The sequence below is a fragment of the Vidua macroura genome, chromosome 21 (assembly GCF_024509145.1).
Source record: "Vidua macroura isolate BioBank_ID:100142 chromosome 21, ASM2450914v1, whole genome shotgun sequence".
Lineage (NCBI taxonomy): Eukaryota > Metazoa > Chordata > Aves > Passeriformes > Viduidae > Vidua > Vidua macroura.
The window spans coordinates 4156310-4176334 of NC_071591.1; the positions used below are offsets into that span (position 1 = coordinate 4156310).

Here is a 20025-nt window from a genome sequence, read left to right on the forward strand (position 1 = left end):
AACCTGTCTGACTGTTACAGCTGTCCTGCTGTCTGTGCCTGGTGGGTGTTAGAAATCAGAGAATATCTGCAATTAAAGAGAAGTCATGTTGCAGGAGAGTGAAAGAATGTTTATTTTGCCAAATTGCAATGGCCTGGAAGAGGAACTTTCAGTGCTGCTTCTGGCAACAGCCCAAATGGTTTCCAGTGGTACAAACACCAGGAGACAATTGTGCTGAAGATGGGGAAATCTCAGTTAAACTTCAGTATTAATGGAATTTTGAGCAAAGTCCCCCAGAGCAAAGAGAAATCTTTGTTGTCCTTTATTTTTTAGCAAAGAAATGTATTTGGTAAGGTGAAAAACTTGAAAATCTCCTTTGCTTTTTGCACAATAGCTTAATTCTGAGGCTGAATTAGACAGTTCTGAAACACGAGCCTTTGAAATTAACTGAGGTTCCCTTGATACCAGACCCAGAGGTTCAGGACTTTTCCAGGCCTTTCCAAAAGATCTTTGGCAGCCTGGAGCTTTGGGGGTGTCAGGCCCTTTATCACACCACAGGGTAATGGATTTTATCTCTGAACTCCATCTCCAGGGCATGGATTGCATTTATTCCTGATTCAGTCACCAGCTCAGTGCACTCAGGGCAGGCACCACACTGCTGGGAGCTGCTGTGGGGCCATGGGGATGGGCAGCAGGAATCTCTGCAGCCTGACTGAGAAAATTTGGGTCCTTTGGAATGGGCACAGAGATCTAGGAGAGGATTTTCTGAGTTAGAGATACACAGAATGGGCATTTAACTCAAAGGGAGGAGATCTCAGAGGATGGTGAGCAGGGGATCCGGGGTCTCCAGGTGTGCCAATAATTCCTTCCTGTGTGATCTGCTTTGACCTGACTGGGGCTGGTTTTGAGTGCAGATTAACTCCCACATGGAGATCCTTTTAAGCTCTGGGCCTGTCTTTCATGGTAGCCATTAATTTCAGAATCTTATGTGCTTGCTGTAATTTCTCTGTCTGCTCATCTCTGTGGAGAGGAGGACTGTAAATACCTCACTCTCTAAATTTCAGTTATGGCTGAGATGGGAGTTTGGATGATCTGTTTATTCCAAGATAGCTCCTTTAAGAGCTTCCTTTACTAAAATGTTCTTTGTGTGTTTTATAAACTTCATCTTAACCATTAAAGTTCCTTAAAGGAGATGCATTCCCAGTAGAGTAAAATAATTGCACAGATCATAATTTTTAGCCAGTCCTAAAAATATGTACATCCTTAGTCCAAGGGAGCTGCTTTCATATCAGGAAAATGAAATTGAAGTTGTAATTCCTTTCTTCTTCCAAATTAGAAATTATTTCAGATTTAGATTAATTTTTTTAATACAGCATGCACAGATAAAGCTGTACAACACTTCTGAATATTAATAAGGATCATAACTGTATTTCTGTGCATTATGCTAAAAATTCTCCCTTAGATTTGCTGATATGCACATATACATTTTATTTGGTGGGACACAGCACAAAATTAAGGGCTGAATATAGATAAATATCATCCAACAAAACCAGAAATAATAAGTTCTGTCATTTTGCTAATCCTCCTCTCCCAGGGATAACAAAGAATGAATTTACATTAGTAAACACTAACAAGAATTCATTACTGCCCTCACAAGAGGCTTGGAGAAAATGGAATAACACAGGAAGAAGAAAGGTGGGCAAAGAATCTTTGCATCTTTGCTCTCTTGCTGCAGCCCAGGTTAAAACAGGGGAAAGATTCTCCTGCTATGATTGACTGCAGTCAGTTTGCAGAAAACCTCATTTGGAAAGACTCAGTGTGGCCAATAGCAGACAGTGTTGTGAGTGGAAGAGCAATTAGAACTTCAACCTTTTCATTGCATTTCTGGTTGTTTAGAGTTTTAGCTGCTCCTGTGGGTGGGGAATCATGCAAGTGACATTGGCACAGCGCAGGGGAACCAAAGGCAGACCAGGAAAAATGTTGTTCTCAAATCATTACTTGTCAAAATGAAAGCAGTGCCATAAAATCTTGAGGACATGCCTCATATATTCTTAAAATGCTCCCCCGGGGAGTGATCTCAGTGTGTTTCACTTCTTGTGGACACCACTGATTGCATACAATTAGTCATTTAAGATGTGCCAAGAGGGCGTGTTGTGGGGCTGTAAGAAGGCTCAAAGCCCTGCCTGACTCATTATTGAGTTACTGAGGCTGCCCAATGCCTGTTCTGCTCCAGTTCTGCTTGGCTAACCCACATCTCTTCATGGCTTTAGGATTCAGCCACATTCCTTGTGCTGTTTTTCCTGTACTGCTTCATGTGTGCACCATGTATTTCAGGAACAGCCCAGACAATTCTGTTATTTACCCCAAAAGGCAACCCAGTATTCCCACTGTCTGTATTTTCTGATGTTTGCTGTCTCATAAAGACCTGCTTTTTGTCAAAATCCTCAGTTTTGTATATGGTGATTTATTTTACCTAATGGAGGCAGCAGAGATATTTTTGAGCCCATTAGTTTTTTAATTCCCAGGACATTCTAGTCTACAATAGGTGCACACTAGATATTGAAAAATGCATTTTTGGTGGTAAGTTCAGTAACCTGACAGCTTTCTGCCTGAATTGTGCTTTGGACAACCAGTCTGAAATGCAGAGATTGTTCCTTTAGGATGTTGTGGTTCCACAGAGTACTGGGTAGTTATTATTAACTATACTCTGGGCAGAAAATCACCAACATTGGAGTCTAAGACCAATCTTCTGGTCCCTAACACAGTTAGATTAACTCTTGGACAATAATGCTAAATTCAGCACACACCATTTGCTTGGGCAGCCTGGGAAGAAATGGAGTAAGAGGTGTGTGCAGTGGCCAGAACCTTCCCACAGGCAGCAAGACAAGTGCCATAAATTCATTTATTTGGTTTGATTCCTTCTGAAGTGTTCTGAGGAGGCAGCTCCATAGACTTGACCCTCCCCTGGATAGATGAGACCTCACAGGCCTGAAGGAGACCTTCAAAGAGAGCTCCTGTCCTCAGGTTGCTCCAATTCTGAGGAAGGCTGGACATGTCTCACTGAAAACATGGACAAACATTAATTAGAAGTTCCATCTGCGTGATCTTTGTTCACCATCTTAAAGATGTCTGGCAGAATTCGATACCCTGTGAGAACAAAAAAAAAAAAAAAAAAAAAAAAAAAAAAAAAAAATAAAATAAAAAAAGCAGAAAGCATTTTTGATTTCCCCAACTAAATATCCCTGGTGTTTGCCCCTTGAGGTGTTTGCATTTTATTAATGAAAGCACAAGCAGAAGCATTTTGGGGGCATCACAAAGACAGGGAAGTTCATCAGTCAGTTGGAATCTGCATGTCATTGTGTCCAGTTTCTCTGGTGAAATAGCATGGAGTGAGCACTGCTAATTAATATATGTTTGTGAGGCTGTAATAAATAGAGCCAAGGAAAGTGAGATGACAGGAAAGCAGCATGAAGGAAAAAACCACTCCCAAACCAGTAAGATTCTGCTTTTCAGCTGGGAGAACTACTATTAGTTTGGGTGATTGGGTTTTTTCCCACCAAAATGAAGATTCAGGAGGTAAGAGAACTGATTCATGGAACACACATAACATTGCACTGTTTGCAGCCTGGTAGAGTTGAACACACACAATCTGTGTTGGTTTTTTCCTCTTCCTTTTTCCATTTTTTTTTTTTTTAAGTTGTAATATCTGAAGCTGTCCCCAATGGCAGTCTGCATGTAGGGGGTAAAATCTGGAATTCCCTAATTTCTCCTGTTTTCTAATAAAAACTATTACTTGTACAAACACAGTTCTCCCCTTATTTTAAATTGCAGTGGTTTTAAAGGGGTGTTTTTTGGTGCATCCTCTGAAAGTTGGGGTCCCCTGGTGACTGTGATCACAGTCTCACTGAAAACACTTTGCTCTGTTCGGGGTGGGTTTGTTTTGGTTTGGTTTTTTGTTTTTTTTTTTTTTTTTTTGACATCAAATTAATATTCTCATCACTGAGCCTGAAACACAGATTTGACAATAGAGCAGCTCCTCTTTGTTAAAAACTCGCCGAGAGTTTCCGAGTTGAAAGGACGAGTAAATCTTGCTATCTGAGGGGGTAAGCTCAGTGTTATTTCTTGTTTTTAAGAGTGCTGTACTGGCGAGCTGCAAGCTGTCTGAACATTGCAGAGACCCTTTGGGAGCTCCATTGGTTTTCAGCAAGCCTTTGCATGCAGTGTGTTTGTACTGGCTGAAGACAGCGCATGGCTCTCTAAATAATTTACAAGTTGATTAATAGACTCACATGGGTATAATTAGAAGAGGGAGAGACAGCAGCTACAGTAACGGGTACAGTGCTTGGGGGAACTAGAGACTTTATTTTTTTTAAAGAAACTTTCTAGGGTGCTGGGCGTTTGAAGATAAGTTGGGAAGAGCTCAGTGCCTCTTCTCTTTTGAAGTGGAAATAGGACAGTTTGAATCCGTCGAGTTTAATTTTTCACAAGCTTTAGGGGCCCTGCAGTGCAACTCCCTTTTTATTATTGAAAAAAACTCTCCATTTTTCTTTCATTTTTCACACACATGCACACACACACACACACACAGAGTCCAAACAGGAGCTAATAAACAAATCGATTTTCTACTTTATTTAAGTTAGTTTTACAGCAATTCTGTAGCTCCCCTAAATGTGCACCTTGCTCACAAATAAACTGTGTAAAGTTACAGAGATATTTATGAATACACCACACTTTAATTTATGCATTTTTAAGAAACCTTCACCTCTGTCTGACAATGCTTTTGAAGTAGCTCCGTTTTTCAAGTCAAACTTTTGACTTTTCCTCTGGGACTGCTACAAAGGTTTTTTTATGGAAAATAGGTAGCAGTCTCTTTTCCTACTAGGAGAAAATTGGTGGTCAAGAGAACATAATAAAATTTATTTTTTTATTTTCTCTTTTAGGTGGCCATATTTTTATATGAGATGCAAGCTTGTAGAATAGAAAGTTTTAAATGCAGACATATGGGCAGTAGGTTATAATTTTCTTCCCTGAGTTTTACTTTTTCATGTGTTGAATCACTGCAAGATGATAAATCAGAATTCCCTTTTCCTTTATTTGAAAATCTAGAGTGTCTTTTTCTTTATTCCACAATCCAGATTGGTGTATCTGTCTGGCAGATACTCAGAGCTGGGGTGAGCCTTGGTCTACAAAGATATTTTTAAAGGCCACCCCACTTAGGAGTAAAAACAAAGCAACCAAAAAATCCACCCGAAAAAGCCAACCCTGGAAGCCAGACCAGGCAAAATAAATGTGATTTGATTAAAGAGAGGAGTGCAGTTGTTTTCTGGAGCAATTGTGATGGTCAGTCAGTTCATGGATATGGTCCTGCCTATATAAAATGGTTTTGCAGTGACATTCACCATTCCTGTTGTTGCTGGAGGATCAATATTCCAATATTTGTGCCACAAACCCTCGTGGATTTGAGTGAAGATGTGGCCCTTGGCCATTTGGTGCCTCGTGGTTCTCAGGGGTTTTTAAAAAGCAAACTACAATATAAATGTGAAGTATTAATCTTTTATATTTATATTGATCTTCATTTCTGATAGTTATTCTTTAAAATTTAGGGAAGTGGGGGTTCCTTTCCTTTCCTTGCAGCACTGTGTCCTGAGCAAAGGGCTGCTTACCTGAATTCTGGGTGGTTTTGAGTTTGGGGTGGAGATATCACAGGAATCTTTATACAAAAGCCAGAAGGAAAAGCACACTGCATGTTGCCAGCATCCCCCTTTTTTTTTGAGTTTAACATAAAATTCTGGGTTTGGCTCTGTTCCACGGGGTGTAATACAAACAGAACCAGGCTGCTGTGTCAAACAGCCTGACAAGGAGAACATGAAACAGCTTTTGTGTGTCCTTTTCTATTTTAAAATGTCCCTTTAATGTGGCTGGGAGGTGTGAGGAGGAGACACAGGACAGGGCAGGATCCATCCCACTCTTGGGGTCTGGAGCACGAGGTGGCAGCAGGCAGCCCTGGTAGGGATGAGGAGCCCCTTCAGGAGCTCCCTCCCTTCTCATCCCACGGGAAGCAGTATTTGCTGTAAAAAAGCCACAATGTTTCTCACTGTGTTTATCAGACCGATTTATTCCTTTTTTTTTTTTTTTAATACTACCACTGTCAACTAGGGTTTGTAGGTCAAATTCTGCACCGTGTTCTTCAGCAGAGCTGAGCTTTTAGAAATAAGGAATAGGAATTTGGTAGATAATGGAAATGAGGAGTTCAGTGGGTTTGAAGTGTAGTTGTTCTCTGTCCAACTGAAGTCTCTCTGTAGAAACAAAAGGAGTAAAAAGAAATACAAATATCCATTTTGTTACTGATTTTAGAAACTTTCAGACTAGACGCATCCCTGTGAGACAGTTCAGAGCAGCTCTTGTCTCCCAGGCAGGTAAACTGAGGCAGAAAACCTCGTTCAGCTCGAGCCCTGCCCCAGTCAGGGAGCGTGGGTGGGAACCCAGGTGTGTGGATCCTGTCCCTGGAGCCAGCCCTGCATCATCTGGGACTCCCTGGGAGCCGGGGCCATCAGGCAAATCCATGGAAAACAGCACAGAGGCCGTTTTTAGTGGGAAAAAAGCTTTTTGCTTGCATTGCTGGATACTCAGTTTGGACTGAATTTCCTTTGCTGCTAACAGGTAAAGTGGTGTGAGGGGCTGGAATCTCATCACTAAATGTGATCAGATGTAGATTCTTGAATCTCTGGCTTGATACCTATGAGGAAGAATTTCTAAAAGTCTTAATTTATCTTGTATTGTGTAGTTTATGTTTATATATAATCGATAATTTGGGATTGTACCTGCTTTAGAAATAGTATCATTTCCACTTTAATACAGCTAATTCCGATTTTAAATTCCCAAAACCCTAAAACAACAAAAACAAGGAAAGACTGGTTTCGATTTATGCTAACAAGCAAAAATACGTTAGAGGTGGAAATTAAATATTTTATCGCATTATTTGTTTTACTGTATTAAAAGAATTATTGCGATTCTTACAGAAGCCCTTCTCAGCAGTGTCAAACGAGCGAGTGGAGACGGGATTTCTGTAGGAATGGTCCCTTGGACGGATCAGCGCCCGCGTTGTGCTCGCGGCGCTGCGAACCCGCGGCGGTGCCGGTGTTTGCTGTCCCTTCTTCAAACCCGGTAGAACCGGAGATGCTTTCAGTGCTTCCGCTCCAGCCCGGCGCTGTCGGGGCTTCAGGAGGCCTCAGCAGCGTCCGGAGGGGACGCGTTTTCCCCGAATTCCGAATTTTTCCCGACATTTCGGCGGCGCCGCGGCCGCTGCTGCCCGCGGGGCGGGACCGGCTGCGCTGCCCGCCGTGACCGCGGGGTGGCGACAGAGAACAGCCAACGGGCCGGGCCGAGCGCGGCTGAGAGCGCCGGGAACAGCGGGAGCGTCCCGGGAACAGCGGGATCCTGCGGGGCTGAGAGCCCCGGGAGCATCCCGGGAGCACCGGGAGCGTCCCGGGAACAGCGGGAGCGTCCCGGGAGCACCGGGATCCTGCGGGGCTGAGAGCCCTGGGAGCATCCCGGGAACAGCGGGATCCTGCGGGGCTGAGAGCCCTGGGAACACCGGGAGCGTCCCGGGAACAGCGGGAGCGTCCCGGGAGCACCGGGATCCTGCGGGGCTGAGAGCCCCGGGAGCATCCCGGGAACAGCGGGATCCTGCGGGGCTGAGAGCCCCGGGAGCACCGGGAGCATCCCGGGAACAGCGGGAGCGTCCCGGGAACAGCGGGATACTGCGGGGCTGAGAGCCCTGGGAGCACCGGGAGCGTCCCGGGAACAGCGGGAGCGTCCCGGGAACAGCGGGAGCATCCCGGGAACAGCGGGATCCTGCGGGGCTGAGAGCCCTGGGAGCATCCCGGGAACAGCGGGATCCTGCGGGGCTGAGAGCCCCGGGAGCACCGGGAGCATCCCGGGAACAGCGGGATCCTGCGGGGCTGGGAGCACCGGAAGCATCCCGGGAACAGCGGGATCCTGCGGGGCTGGGAGCACCGGGAGCGTCCCGGGAACAGCGGGGCTGAGAGCCCCGGGAACAGCGGGAGCATCCCGGGATCCTGCGGGACTGAGAGCCTCGGGTGCACCGGGAGCATCCCGGGATCCTGCGGGACTGAGAGCCCCGGGAGCACCGGGACCATCCCGGGAATAGCGGGATCCTGCAGGGTTGAGAGCCCTGGGAGCACCGGGAGCATCCCGGGATCCTGCGGGGCTGAGAGCCCCGGGAGCCCCGGGAGCATCCCGGGATCCTGCGGGGCTGAGAGCCCCGCGACAACCCCGGGACCTCCGGGATCCTGCGGAACCGCGGGGCTGGAGACCCCCGGGACCCTTCGGGACCCCGCCGGCTGCGCAGAGACGAGACCACCCAGAACCCCACCGGGTGTGGGGGCCGGAGCCCCCCTGGGCTCCCCAGGACCCTCGGGGTGCGTGGGGTCGGAGCCTCCCGAGACTCCCCCCCCCCGGAGGAGCCGATCCCCTTCTCCTGACTCCAGCGAGGCAAACCCCGGCGCTCTCCTCCCGGTGCCGCTGCAGCGCTCTCGGCCCGGTGTTGGTGTTTATTTACGGTACCCGAGCCGGCTGCACGCAGCCCTGCCCGTCCTCACCCACTGGCGCCTCGCAGGATTAGCCTAAATTATCGATCAGCCCACGCGATGGTAAATCACTGCAAAATCATTCTCAAACACATTAAAAGCCAATTTATACAATCTCGATCGATACCATCTCTGAGCACCTTTACGTGGGCAAGAAAACTGAGTAGAAAAAGCCAATTACTCATTGTGAATCATCCAGAGTTTCTAGAGCAATAAAATAAGGAAAACCCATGCTTTGCTAAATTTGGGGTTTCCTGGACAACTGAGGAAAGTAGCATTTGGCAGTAGCTTGTACTCAGGACAAGATGTTAACTGTCAACTACTGTGATCAAACCTCAGGCATCTGAATTAGCTGTGAAAGTCTTCAGACCTCGCTAAAAAAAAAATCTCTATAAGTGGGATAAAGCATAGATGGACAGTATTGTCAAAAGGACCTTTTAGAGCACAAAGCTGACAGAATTTGTATCTGTAAATGCATTTATGCTGTACTTAGAATCGAGGTTTGGAGAAGTGAGCTGATACCCTTCAAAAGTGTGTTTAAAAGGGAAATACACGGAGGAGGTATCAATTTAAATATGATAATTGTATAGCTCGGAGCACTGACAGCATTGAAGTTATTGGAGAATAGTGCCCTGTAATCCCTCAAGTGGTGTTTTTCCCTTTCAGACTGTGCCTTTAATGTTCTATTACTTTTGTCTCGAGCAGATGGTGTGATTTTGTAACTGATTGCCTGATTTTGTAACTGATTGCCTGATCCGGGTTTCTGTTAGTCCTGCAGATCCATGGATTGGGGAAGAGCTAATAGGCCACACTCCTGTGAGCTTCAGGAGGACGTACTTCTCATGAGAAGCACCTGATACCTGTGAAAACCTTTGAAGCTCTGAGAAGTAAATTTATTTTTTAAACATTCTGCTGGAGGGTGCTGATTTACAGCCCTGGAGATGGAAAATCTCTGGGTGTCCACGCAGCAGTTCCAGCACGAGCAGCAGCACTTTAAGCCTTGTCCCCTGCCTGATCAAACCCCTGAAATGATTAAATCACTTCTTAGATCCTCAGCTGCTAATTCAGGGGCGTAGTCTTGATCATTAACTGGTGAAACAGGCTGGGAGATAAAGGAGACACGGAGTGTGGGGTTGGTGTAGGCACAGAGAAATTACATTTCCATCTGAAATGGAGCTGGTTGTGGCCTCATTCTGCTGCTCTTCCATGCCTGGGGTTTGCTGTGGTCCTGGTCCACAGCTGTGCCTGATGCTCTCAGGAATCCCTGCAGCTCAGTGGCTCTGCAGTTTTACTTCTGAGAGGTAAATTTTGCTCCTGTGCCTCGATTTCTCTCCCTAATAGAGATGTGCTCTCACCTTACCTAGTCTGGATATCTCTTTGCAGCAGCACATTGTAATTTTTACAAGAAACTTACCTTTGGACTTCTCTAATGATAAAGTAAAATCTCTCTCGAGTCTCATTCCCCCAACTTTCAGAGTTAGAAACTCGCACAAGCTTATGTTGAAAAGGAATTGATTATTCAAAGCTCTTGTGCTTCATAATCTCCTTAAAACATGTAGATTGAGTGTCTCATCAGGAAATCTCTATATTTTACTTTGCTATATGCCCATTGGGTCATGTGCTTAAGACCAGGAGACCTCTGGCTAGTTCCTCACAGGCTGTGTGCCCCTCCAATTACAGGTTATTAATTTGCCTTACATTCCAGAGACAGTTCCACATGAGTGAAAAGGAATTCTGTACCACAGAGTTCTTCATTACCTACTCTGCCTGTACTACAAAATAAGAATAATACGGATTTTTTTTCTCTCTCTCTTTTTTTTTTTTTTTTCTCCCTTCCCTCTGGTCTGTGGAAGATGTTTTACAGTTTTAATGCAGCTGTTTTAAGTGTGACTGTTCCTGTTCAAGGGCAGCTGATGTACTTTGTAATGCCACCAAGCAGCCAACAAGCTCTGTTCCCCCATTGTGTTGAAGTGATAGGTATGTTTGCTAATCAAGAGGAGAGCAGAGCTTGCTGTCTGACTTGTTTATGTTTTATTTCTCACCATCAAGCTTTAGAGAGAGGCACAGAAAATATGTAAGCATCTATATTATTCAGTGATGTATATGTGTACATGGGTGTTGCTGATGTCTTGCAGTCACTCCTGGCTGAAGGGAGAGATGTGTCAGGTGTCCCCAGCATCCCTCAGAACACCCCAAGCCTGGCATGTCATTAGATAAACTATTAATTCATTGTGTCTGCATCCCTGTTTTTCTCCCCCTGTGTGATTGCTTCTGTTTTATTCCAAAATAGTGACCACAGTGGAGGATTTTGGTCATCGGGGTTCACAGAAGGCCTGTGGGAAGTGCTCAGCCCCAGGAGATGCCCCAGGTTCCCATCACAATTGCTGTTTCATTTCCTCCTAGGCTGCAGTGTTTCTCCTTCCCATATGAAGGATGGAAGCAATCTGGAACTGGGGAATCTCCCAGGATCTGCAGGAAGCTCAGCAGCACAGGAGATCCATCTTTCTGTGCCATTCCTGGGCCTTCCAGCCTCTGCCCTGATCCCTGTTCACCTGACAGGGGTGTCAACTCTGCCAGAATCCTACTGCAGTTTTACTCATTGTTTGTAGGTTTTATTCCAATTCATCGCAAAATTGTTTTGAGCATTCTGAAATTAAAAGATAAAATCATTTCAGCTGGCATCTCTGTAAATCCATGTCAATATTCCAGTAGGAATTGTCATAAAATAACACAAGTGAAGGAAGTTTAGTGCTGCAAGCCAGAAATTTGGGACTATGGGAAAATTCCACTGGTCTTTGTATGGAATGCATTCTTGGGAAAGAGAAGGTGGGTTTGTTTTTCTGTATTCCTGCTAGGATGTGTTTGGTTTGTATTAATTCTTGTAAGCTGGAGGGTGGGGAGACAACTGCCCTGGAAAGAGCACTGAAATTCTCCTGCTCTCCCTCCCATGCCTGCCTGCAGCTCAGGTCTTGGATGGGGAAGAAGCTTCCATCTGATAGAATTCCTTCCTGCTGCTGTGCTACTGTTGCAGTTAATTTTATGAATCCCATTTTTAACAGAGTACCCAGTTTTTGCATTGTCATTTTGCTCTTTGTCAAGTGTGTGGGTTTATTCCATTCCTTTTTTTTTTTCTCCTTTCAGCAGATGGAGAATATTACTCTCTTTAACTTGTTCTTTCATAATGTGAAGTGGATATCCTCAATTAATACACTAATCTGTTTCCTAATTAATTCCCTGCGGTTTTCCTCTCTTTTTGCTGGTACATTGAATCCTGAGTGCAGTTCTGTAAACTCAGTAATTTGATTATTTAAAGGAGAATTTCATGATAGAGTCACAATGTTAAACTCCAGAAGCAAATGGATTCTATTATTGCAGTTTAAAACCTGCTTGTTCTCGGGGTAGAACTGTGCACTGCTAATAATTCACTCTGCTAAAATCCAGGCAGATTGCTGTCAGCTTGTCCTGAAGAGAAGTGCAGTGCTAGAAATCTGACACATACACTCTCCTACAAGCACTTGTTGTTGTATTTTTGTATGCAGATGTGATGGCAGGGTGAGCATCAAAACATCAACCTGCCACGAAGGGGATTTATGTAGCAATTTCTCTCTTGTTTTCAGTGGAGGCACTGGTGTATCAGACAGATAAAGGGAAGGGGCTCTCCTGGCTGCTTGGGAATTGGTTTGGCTGCTGCTTTGGGAAGCAGCTCCAGGTGATTTTGATGTCCTTTCTTTGGGGTTATTTGACACTGAGCCCAAGACATGACAGCAGTCTTTGGAAAATCTATAGTCACTCTCATTGAATGTAATAATTTAATTCTGAGCACACCCCCTCCTCCCCAAAAAAAGAAAAAAAACCCCAAATTTAAATATCTTAATTGAAGTATTTTACTTTACAAAGACTCTAGTGAAAATGTGGAGGATACTTCCTTACCACTGTGTCCCACTAAATAGAATTTTAAAAACTCCATAGTAGTTGAAATCTGTCAGTATCTTGCTGATGTTCTCTCTTGCCCTAAAGAAAAATAATAATAGAGGAAAAGAGCTTTTAGTTCTAAAATTAGGAGTTAATCAATGCAGTAGTTAAGGTTGTTGAAATTAATTTTGAAAATTATTTTCAGTTGTAAGATCTTCAAGCCTTTGGGTAAATTGGAGCAGTAGCACACGTGGACTGTTGTGGCAGAACCATTATCACCTGCTGAGTTCAATCCAGAATGCTCAGAAATTCCTTTCCTGTCTCAGGATTTCTTTTCCACAGCTCGGGTCATTGTTTTTGCATTTTGATAAGATTGTGTCACACACGTCACTGTGCCACCAGTCCAGTGTGGCTGAGAGGAAAAAGGACATTGCAAAATCATGTGGGGACCAAGTTTTACCAAATCCTTTGCCTTGGTCCTACAGTTCCTTGTGAGTTTGGGGGTTCCATGACAATAAATATACAGAAGCCAACAATGCCCAATGCCAGTCAGTCCTAAATGGGAATAACTGTTTGATTTGGTTCCAGAAGGGCTTGTGAGCATCTCCCTTCTCTGCAGACTCAGCACACAGAATAAATGTCACCTTTTTCCTCCTTTGCAGTGCCAGACAACCTTGTCCTGAAGCTGCTGACAGAACGGCTGAGTGCCCTCGACTGCCTGAGCAATGGCTGGGTGCTCTCTGGCTTCCCCAGGGACGTGGAGCAGGGAGAGCAGCTGCAGAAAGCACAGATTAATCCCAACAGGTAAGGGAGAAATCCAGCCATCACACCATTGTGGATATGAAAAAAAAAACTGTTTGTGGAAAGATACAGATCTTTATTGACGTGGTTTGTGCTGCTGCATCTTAGTTTTTGTTTCCTTGGTGAGGAAAGGGGTCCTGCTCCTGGAGAGGAGGAAATAGAGCCCTGGCCTGACAAATGCTCCAGATGGCCAAACTGTGGGAGAGAGAAGAGGTTTGTTGTTCTGGTTATTTGTTTGAGTTGCCTCTGAAGCCAAACCATAAGAAATGGATTAAAGTTTGGATTATATGAGAAGATGTGTTTTATTTGTAGCAGGAGGGGGGATCTACATCTTCTTTCTTCAGCATTGACATAATACCATGGAAATATATTGGTATTGCAAGGTGTTCATTATGAGACTTCTGTGTTTTGTGAAATAATTAAAAACAACATGAGAATTGTGTTTTATTTGAGCTATAATGAATTGTTCAGAAATGTAATATGGGAGACATCAGCATCCAAAGAGAACTGTTATGAGTGCCAAGCAAATAAAACAGAGTTACTTTTCACAGCTGGTCCAAAGGTGGTAAGGATTTAAAGTGCTGGTGCACTCATCAAAGCTGAGAGGCTTTTCCATTTCCTTCCCACACCTTCCTGGATCTGTCCATCCCACTGGCTGGCACAGTGGCCATTCCAAAGGCAAACATTGGAAATTTGTGATCTTTCTGCTTCTAAGGAAGATGTTCTTATGTGAAAAGCTGTGGTAGGAGAGGAGCATTACCCACATCAGTGTTCAATTTGGCAAAGTTACTCTTCCTGTGTCATTGCCCTGGATTCCCTCCTGCACAGGGATAGGAGGAGGATGGAAAAGGTTGAGGTTGAGTAGGAGAGAGAATAGAGGGGAGTGCAGAGGGAGGGAGCTGCCAGTCATCCATCCAGGTTTGAAAAGGGAAGTGTGTGAACACAGCAGTAACTTTATTTATCCAAAGTAAGACCATGTGCATCCTAAGCAGGAATCCATTGCATGAAAAAAAATGGAGAAAGAACCTCAAAACTTGTGCTGGACTCAGTGAAACATAATTTCCCCCAGATTATTCTTCTTGTGCATTTAGAAGGAAGGTGCTGAATCCCTGAACACCGTGAGTCCCTGAGATCAGTGTGAATACTGGAGTGTGCCCCATGTGCTCCTTCACAGCATTGAGACCTCATCAAGGGAGGAAGAGCAACTCATTATAGAATTGGATGGGTGGAAATTCAGCACTGATCCACTTGCTCAGCCTCCCTTCGCTTTAAAGAGCTCTGCACATTCACATCTGAGTTTAGAATTTGGTCCCTGTTTTATACAGTGAGGGACAGAAATAGGCATTGAGCTCCCTGATTGATCTCAGAGCTGATATTTTCCATGAAGCTGAAGTGGTAGGGATGTGAGGGAGAGAGGGTGATTATAAACAAAAGGACACATTGCAGCATAGGATAGCAGGGCAGTAATTCAGTTTCAGTTGTGATGCTAGTTATAAAACACTATCTGCAGAGGTGGTGTTTCTGACATCAGGAGAAAAACCTGATAGAATTATAACCTTGAAATCAATCTGGGAATAGGATGCAGAAATCTATAAATCAGACACAGAACAATCTACAAAGTCTCATTTTTAGGAGGGCTCTGTTGATGAAATTAGATTAAAATAAATTTACATATATATCAAGTTTATTATTAAAATCTAGTCACATCAGTAAACAAAATTATTTGTGAAAGAGAATGTTACTCTGCTTTTTGAACTCAGAGTAGACCTCTTTGGCTGATCAGAACACAGAGTTATTGTCTGCTTGTCAAGTCACAAATCTATTCCTTAGAGCTAATAAATGGTTAGTGTTCAAATACTATGTTTTATCTGACTCCCTCCTCATAAAGCTACCACACATAATACTAAATTATACAGCATTGAGCAGGATCAGTCTCCTGACTCCTCCATCTTATAGAAAGAAAAACAAACCTAGTAATTGATGGTAGAAAAGAAGGAAAATAAAGTTATTTGAAAACAAACAAAATGGGCTATAAAGTTTGTTAAAATGTAATAATAAAAAAAAAGAAAAACCTGATACAGCATCAGCTACCGCATGGAAAGAACTGCTCAGGAACAAAAAGGAAAATAATTCAATTTTCACTGAAAAAGTAGGGGGTTTCTTTCAATTAGAATTTGCAGTAGAATGGGGGTTTGCTCGCGGGCTGGCACAGGAAAAGCTGCAAACCCTGTCTCCCAAAGAGCCCAGGGAGGAGCGAGCTGCTCTCTGAGCTCCCCCTGTGAAGCAGCTCCTGCCTAAGTGGACAGGATCCTGCTGGCATTGAACTGGGGCAGCCTTCAGGGCAAATAAGGAGCTGGATCTGTTAATGGCCTCTCAGCTGGGACTAAAAGATTAACCATTTAGTGCCCTTAACCCCTTAGTGCCCGCCTGAGTGGGACTCCACAGCCACAGGGTGGCTGCTGAAGCTCTGAGCCACTGACACAAAGGGCTGGCTTCAGTTCCTCACCCAAATGGGTGTTTTCGCTTTTTTAATCAGTGCTGAAGCAACAAAAAGAAATGTATAGTATGGCCATGGGTGGTTCTACTGAAAACTCAGCATAATATCCACCGAAGTATTTTTTTATCCTTTTTGCTCTCTCTCAAACTTGGAGTTAAAATAAGATTCAGCAGCAGCAGCAGCAGGGTTGTGCTGTGAATCTCTGGTTGTCACCTTCAGCTGGTTCCTGATCGTTCCTCTGCTGGGCCAGCTTAAGGCAATCAGAAATTTAAGGATTCCCTGAGCCAGAGGATCCTCTGGAAAACTTCTGATCACCCCTTCTCCTTGAGCTTATAGTCTCTTTTTAAACCTCTGGGTTTAACCTTCCACCAAATCACATGAAAAGGAGTTTCTCATTTCACTGGGTGTCATATCAAAATACTTCATCATTTTTTTTCCAGGTGCATTTCTTCTCTTGAGAAACATTTACAGATATTCCCTGGTCATGTCTCTCAACACTCCTGATTTTCTAAGCCTCTTGTATTTGCCCTTCAGTCACCTCTTTCCCAGACAAAGAACCTTGATTTGTTTATCCTTTTTTTTTCCTTGAAATCATTTCACTCCTTTGATCATCCCATTCTCTCCTCTCACTGGGAAGTCCAGCTTTCTTTTTTTTTTTTTTTTTTTTTTTGCTGAGGTGGGACACCCAGACCTGCATTTGAGGGCAGCACTGTATACTGGAGGTGGATATAATAAACATTTTTATTTTGATCTTAACTCCATCGTTCATAATTGCTGATATTCTATCAGATGTTCCTGGGATAGATTTTGGAAGAACATCTTCTCTGTGTACACTGTGGTAACTGAACATTTTCTCTTTGACTGAAAATATACCAAAAATTTACAAAGTGTCAAAATCTCAGTTGAGTGAGTTCAGTCTCAGCAGAGATGTAATGAGAGCCTTTAACTCAAGCTTTCTGTATTAAAGTTGGAGCCAGGTTTGTGTTGGAGCTCTCCTCGAGCCCTCCCATCAGTGCCAAAGGCTCTGCTGCTGCCTCTCCTGGGATTGCCACTTCCCCTGCTCCATTATTTCCTTGGGTTTGTCCTTCTGATCTGAATCCAGGGTCAGTTATTTTACTTTCCTCTGTTGATTAATTACATTACAAATAATACAAGTGAACAGACAAAGCCTGGGTGTGGGAGAGCTGAGCTAAAGGATTGACCTAACAATACATCCATAATATATTTCTAATACCCATTTTCCAAACTTAAAGTTGTTTCTTTCCTAGTAGAGAAAATAAACAGCAACAGCTTCTCCAGTGCAAGCTTTCCAGCAGGGTTTTATTTGGTCTTCAAAATGTTGTATGTGGCTGTGTTCCAAATTATGTCATCTTTTTACATAATATATTTAAAGCTTCTTTTTCACCACGCTGCTGAGAACATGTATTCAAACATTTTAGGATAATGAAGTTCCTAATTTCTAAGGAAGAACCTGTGAATATGTTGAAAAGGGAGAAATCAGAATGGGGGGGAAAAAAAAATTTTCTTTTTCCTTTTGAACTACTTGGTCTTTACATGGGGCTTTCATATTTCTGCAGCTGATCCCAATGTGGATTAGGGATAATAAACAGCCTATTAATGGAGGCCTGAACTAGGAAATGGAGTTTGAATCAGCAGTAAAATTCAATGGCTGGCGAAGGTTAATAACTCCATTACTATCAGCTCTATTTTTGAGCCGTTTGAAGAGCTGGGTGTTAGCCTTATCTTACTCCTCATTAATTGAGCTAATAGAACCCCAGTGACCCCACCATGCTGCCATTATCTGAGAGTTTACCAGACATGGACTGGAATACTTATCACTGAATATGTATTCCTCAGATTCATTTTTATATCAGAAATATTTTTGTTAAACATCTCCTGCCTTCAGGTTCCTTTTTTTGCCTTTTCATTTCTTTGCTGCTTTTTGTAACAGCTACTTCTTTGGAAATTACATGTAAATGACTTAATTAGATCCCTATCAAGGAACAAGCTAAATCCCAAAATGGTTGCATCAAGGAAACATGATAGTGATTGAATTATTCTTACATGGAAAAATCTTACAGAGCATTTAAAAAACTTTGACCTAATTTAAATGATGGATACTGTGTATTTATAATAGGTGTGGTTTTAGTTGATGGCATACAAAAATCTGATGAGTAGCAAAGAAGAAATGTTATATCTTATTTTCTCCTCATTTTAAGGCAAAAAAAAAAAAAACCCTACAGAGAAATGATGTGGTAATCAAGGGACTAAATCAGTATAATAAAATTTGCCTGCACCAGAGAGACAGAGGAACTGTAGAAAAAGTCCAAGTGAACTATACAGGATTTGGATTAATTTGTAAAACAGTAACAATAATAGGCAGCACAATTCTCTGTTTCAATCATTCTCATTTTTTCTCAGCTCACTCTTCCAGCCATTCTGTGGCTGCTGCTTTAGTGACTCTTGTCTTCACTATCACTAATTGGTTTGGGTTCATTTTCCCTTTGCATTTCAGCGCTCCCATCTCAGCTGGGCTCTTCTCCTCCATCCAAAAAAAACAAAACCAAGGGGCAGTGGGGGCTGAAGGAGGCAGGTGCTGCAGAGCTCTGTGATGTGCTGATGGAACAGAAACTTGCTGGGAAGTGTGGTTTGGGTGAGGAATCCTGAGCTCTGCTCCCCACCCCTCTTACCCACGGCCACAGCCCTGCTCTGAGGGACCACAGCACCCTGGCCAAGGGGGGGAAATCACAGCTCCTGCTCCCCAGCCAAAATCCCAGTGTTTACTGGGCAAAATTAGCAAATCTTCCTCTCACCTGACACTTGTCTGCTTCACTCAGGGAGTGGGATCAGTTTAATCCAGTTTTTACTGCTGTAGCCTTTTCCAAGCTACAGGACTAACTCAGTGGTTGTCTTCTCTCTTGATGTTTGGACACTTATCCTGCTCATTAAAGATTGTAATTAAGTCATTTACCTTTGTTTCCTGATCTGCCTCCAGTGCAAGAGGCACCACTGGGCGTGGAGTGATGGGCAAAATATATTCAGGAATCTCCCATTTCCTCACGTGTCCCTCTGGCAGGAGGGCTCTGCTCAGCACTCCCAGGGGTTACACGTAGTGCAAAAACTCACCCTCATTCTTTTGTCCACACAAACCCAATGGAAGCAGCTCCTTGTTCAGATTTCTGAGGTTTAGCCATTGGTGGGGAATTCTTACTCTCCATTCTCCTCCTCCTCAGACTGTGCTCTCTCTCCCCTCCTAACACTACTCTGAATAGAAGCTCTTGCTCTTAAATAATCCAATAGATAGAAAATTGGATGATTACAATAAAAAGATTATGTCACTTCTGCTGCACATTCTGCCTGACCTATATTGGTCCCATAAGAGCCTTTCTCTCCTGGGGAGAAGCATTAATATTCATCTTGAGCCAGCAATAACAAAACATCAAATGCAGTTTTAAAATCTTTCTGTGGGTTTTCTGTAGGATGCTGCATTTGCTGTCACAAGCTGATTTTGCTCCAACAAGAATAGGAGGTATATTTGGCTTCAGTTGTGGGAGGCAGGGATTATTTTTAGAAGTTACCTCATCTCATACAAGCTCCTTTTGATGGCTGGAGTTTGTGTGGTGAAATCCTGGATACAGCAATTAAGGAGTGCTCTGATCTCAGCAAGCTTCCAAAGTCTCCAGGAAGAGAAAGAAGACAAGCTTCTACTTCTAAGTCAGTATTTCTATTTTTACTGTTATTTTTAAGGACCCAACACTGCATGCACAACCCTTTCATTCCATTTACTGCTGAAAGGAGGAAGAGTTTCCTGCAGTAACGATCTCTCACAAATGAGGAAACTTTAGGGAACCTGAAGACTTCCTATCCTGGTTGCCCTTACGTTGGAACTGTTTCTCCTGGAAGTTGCCACCAACATCAAGGCTGCCTGTCTGAACTCAGCACCAAACTGGAGAGGGAAAATCCTGTGAAAGCAGCAGAGTCTGGGCTAATTTTGATGTCTTTGGCACTGGTAGCAAATTTTAGACAAGACAAAGCAAGCCAGTCGTGTCCCAGTCCAATGACAACTTCGTGATACCAATCTCTACAAATCAGCAAAGGTTGTTCAGGGCATTCACCTAAAACACGACTTTGGTTTAAGGAATGAAGTGAAACAGCCAAGGAAATCCAAGTGCTATCATTTAACTAGTAGCTAAGTCTAACCCTGTGCTTTCCCCCTCTGCCCTCTCT

At 43.7% G+C, this 20025-nt stretch overlaps 1 protein-coding gene and 1 long non-coding RNA gene across 3 annotated transcripts in view; both read left to right on the forward strand.

Moving 5' to 3' along the window:
- The window catches only part of AK8 (adenylate kinase 8), a 66403-nt gene that overhangs the window by 26905 nt on the left and 19473 nt on the right, over positions 1-20025 (forward strand). The window contains exons 11-12 of one of the 2 annotated variants that reach the window (XM_053996208.1): positions 10992-11193; positions 11298-11352. In XM_053996208.1, coding sequence (XP_053852183.1) covers positions 10992-11193; positions 11298-11337 — 242 coding nt within the window. In that variant the 3' untranslated portion in view covers positions 11338-11352. Of the gene's footprint in view, positions 1-10991; positions 11194-11297; positions 11353-13162; positions 13305-20025 lie in introns of those variants that run through there. The other variant, XM_053996207.1, reaches the window with a different exon arrangement.
- On the forward strand, positions 8059-9763 carry LOC128817595 (uncharacterized). The gene is made up of 2 exons (XR_008440241.1): positions 8059-8651; positions 9359-9763. It is a non-coding gene; the product is annotated as an uncharacterized LOC128817595 (long non-coding RNA).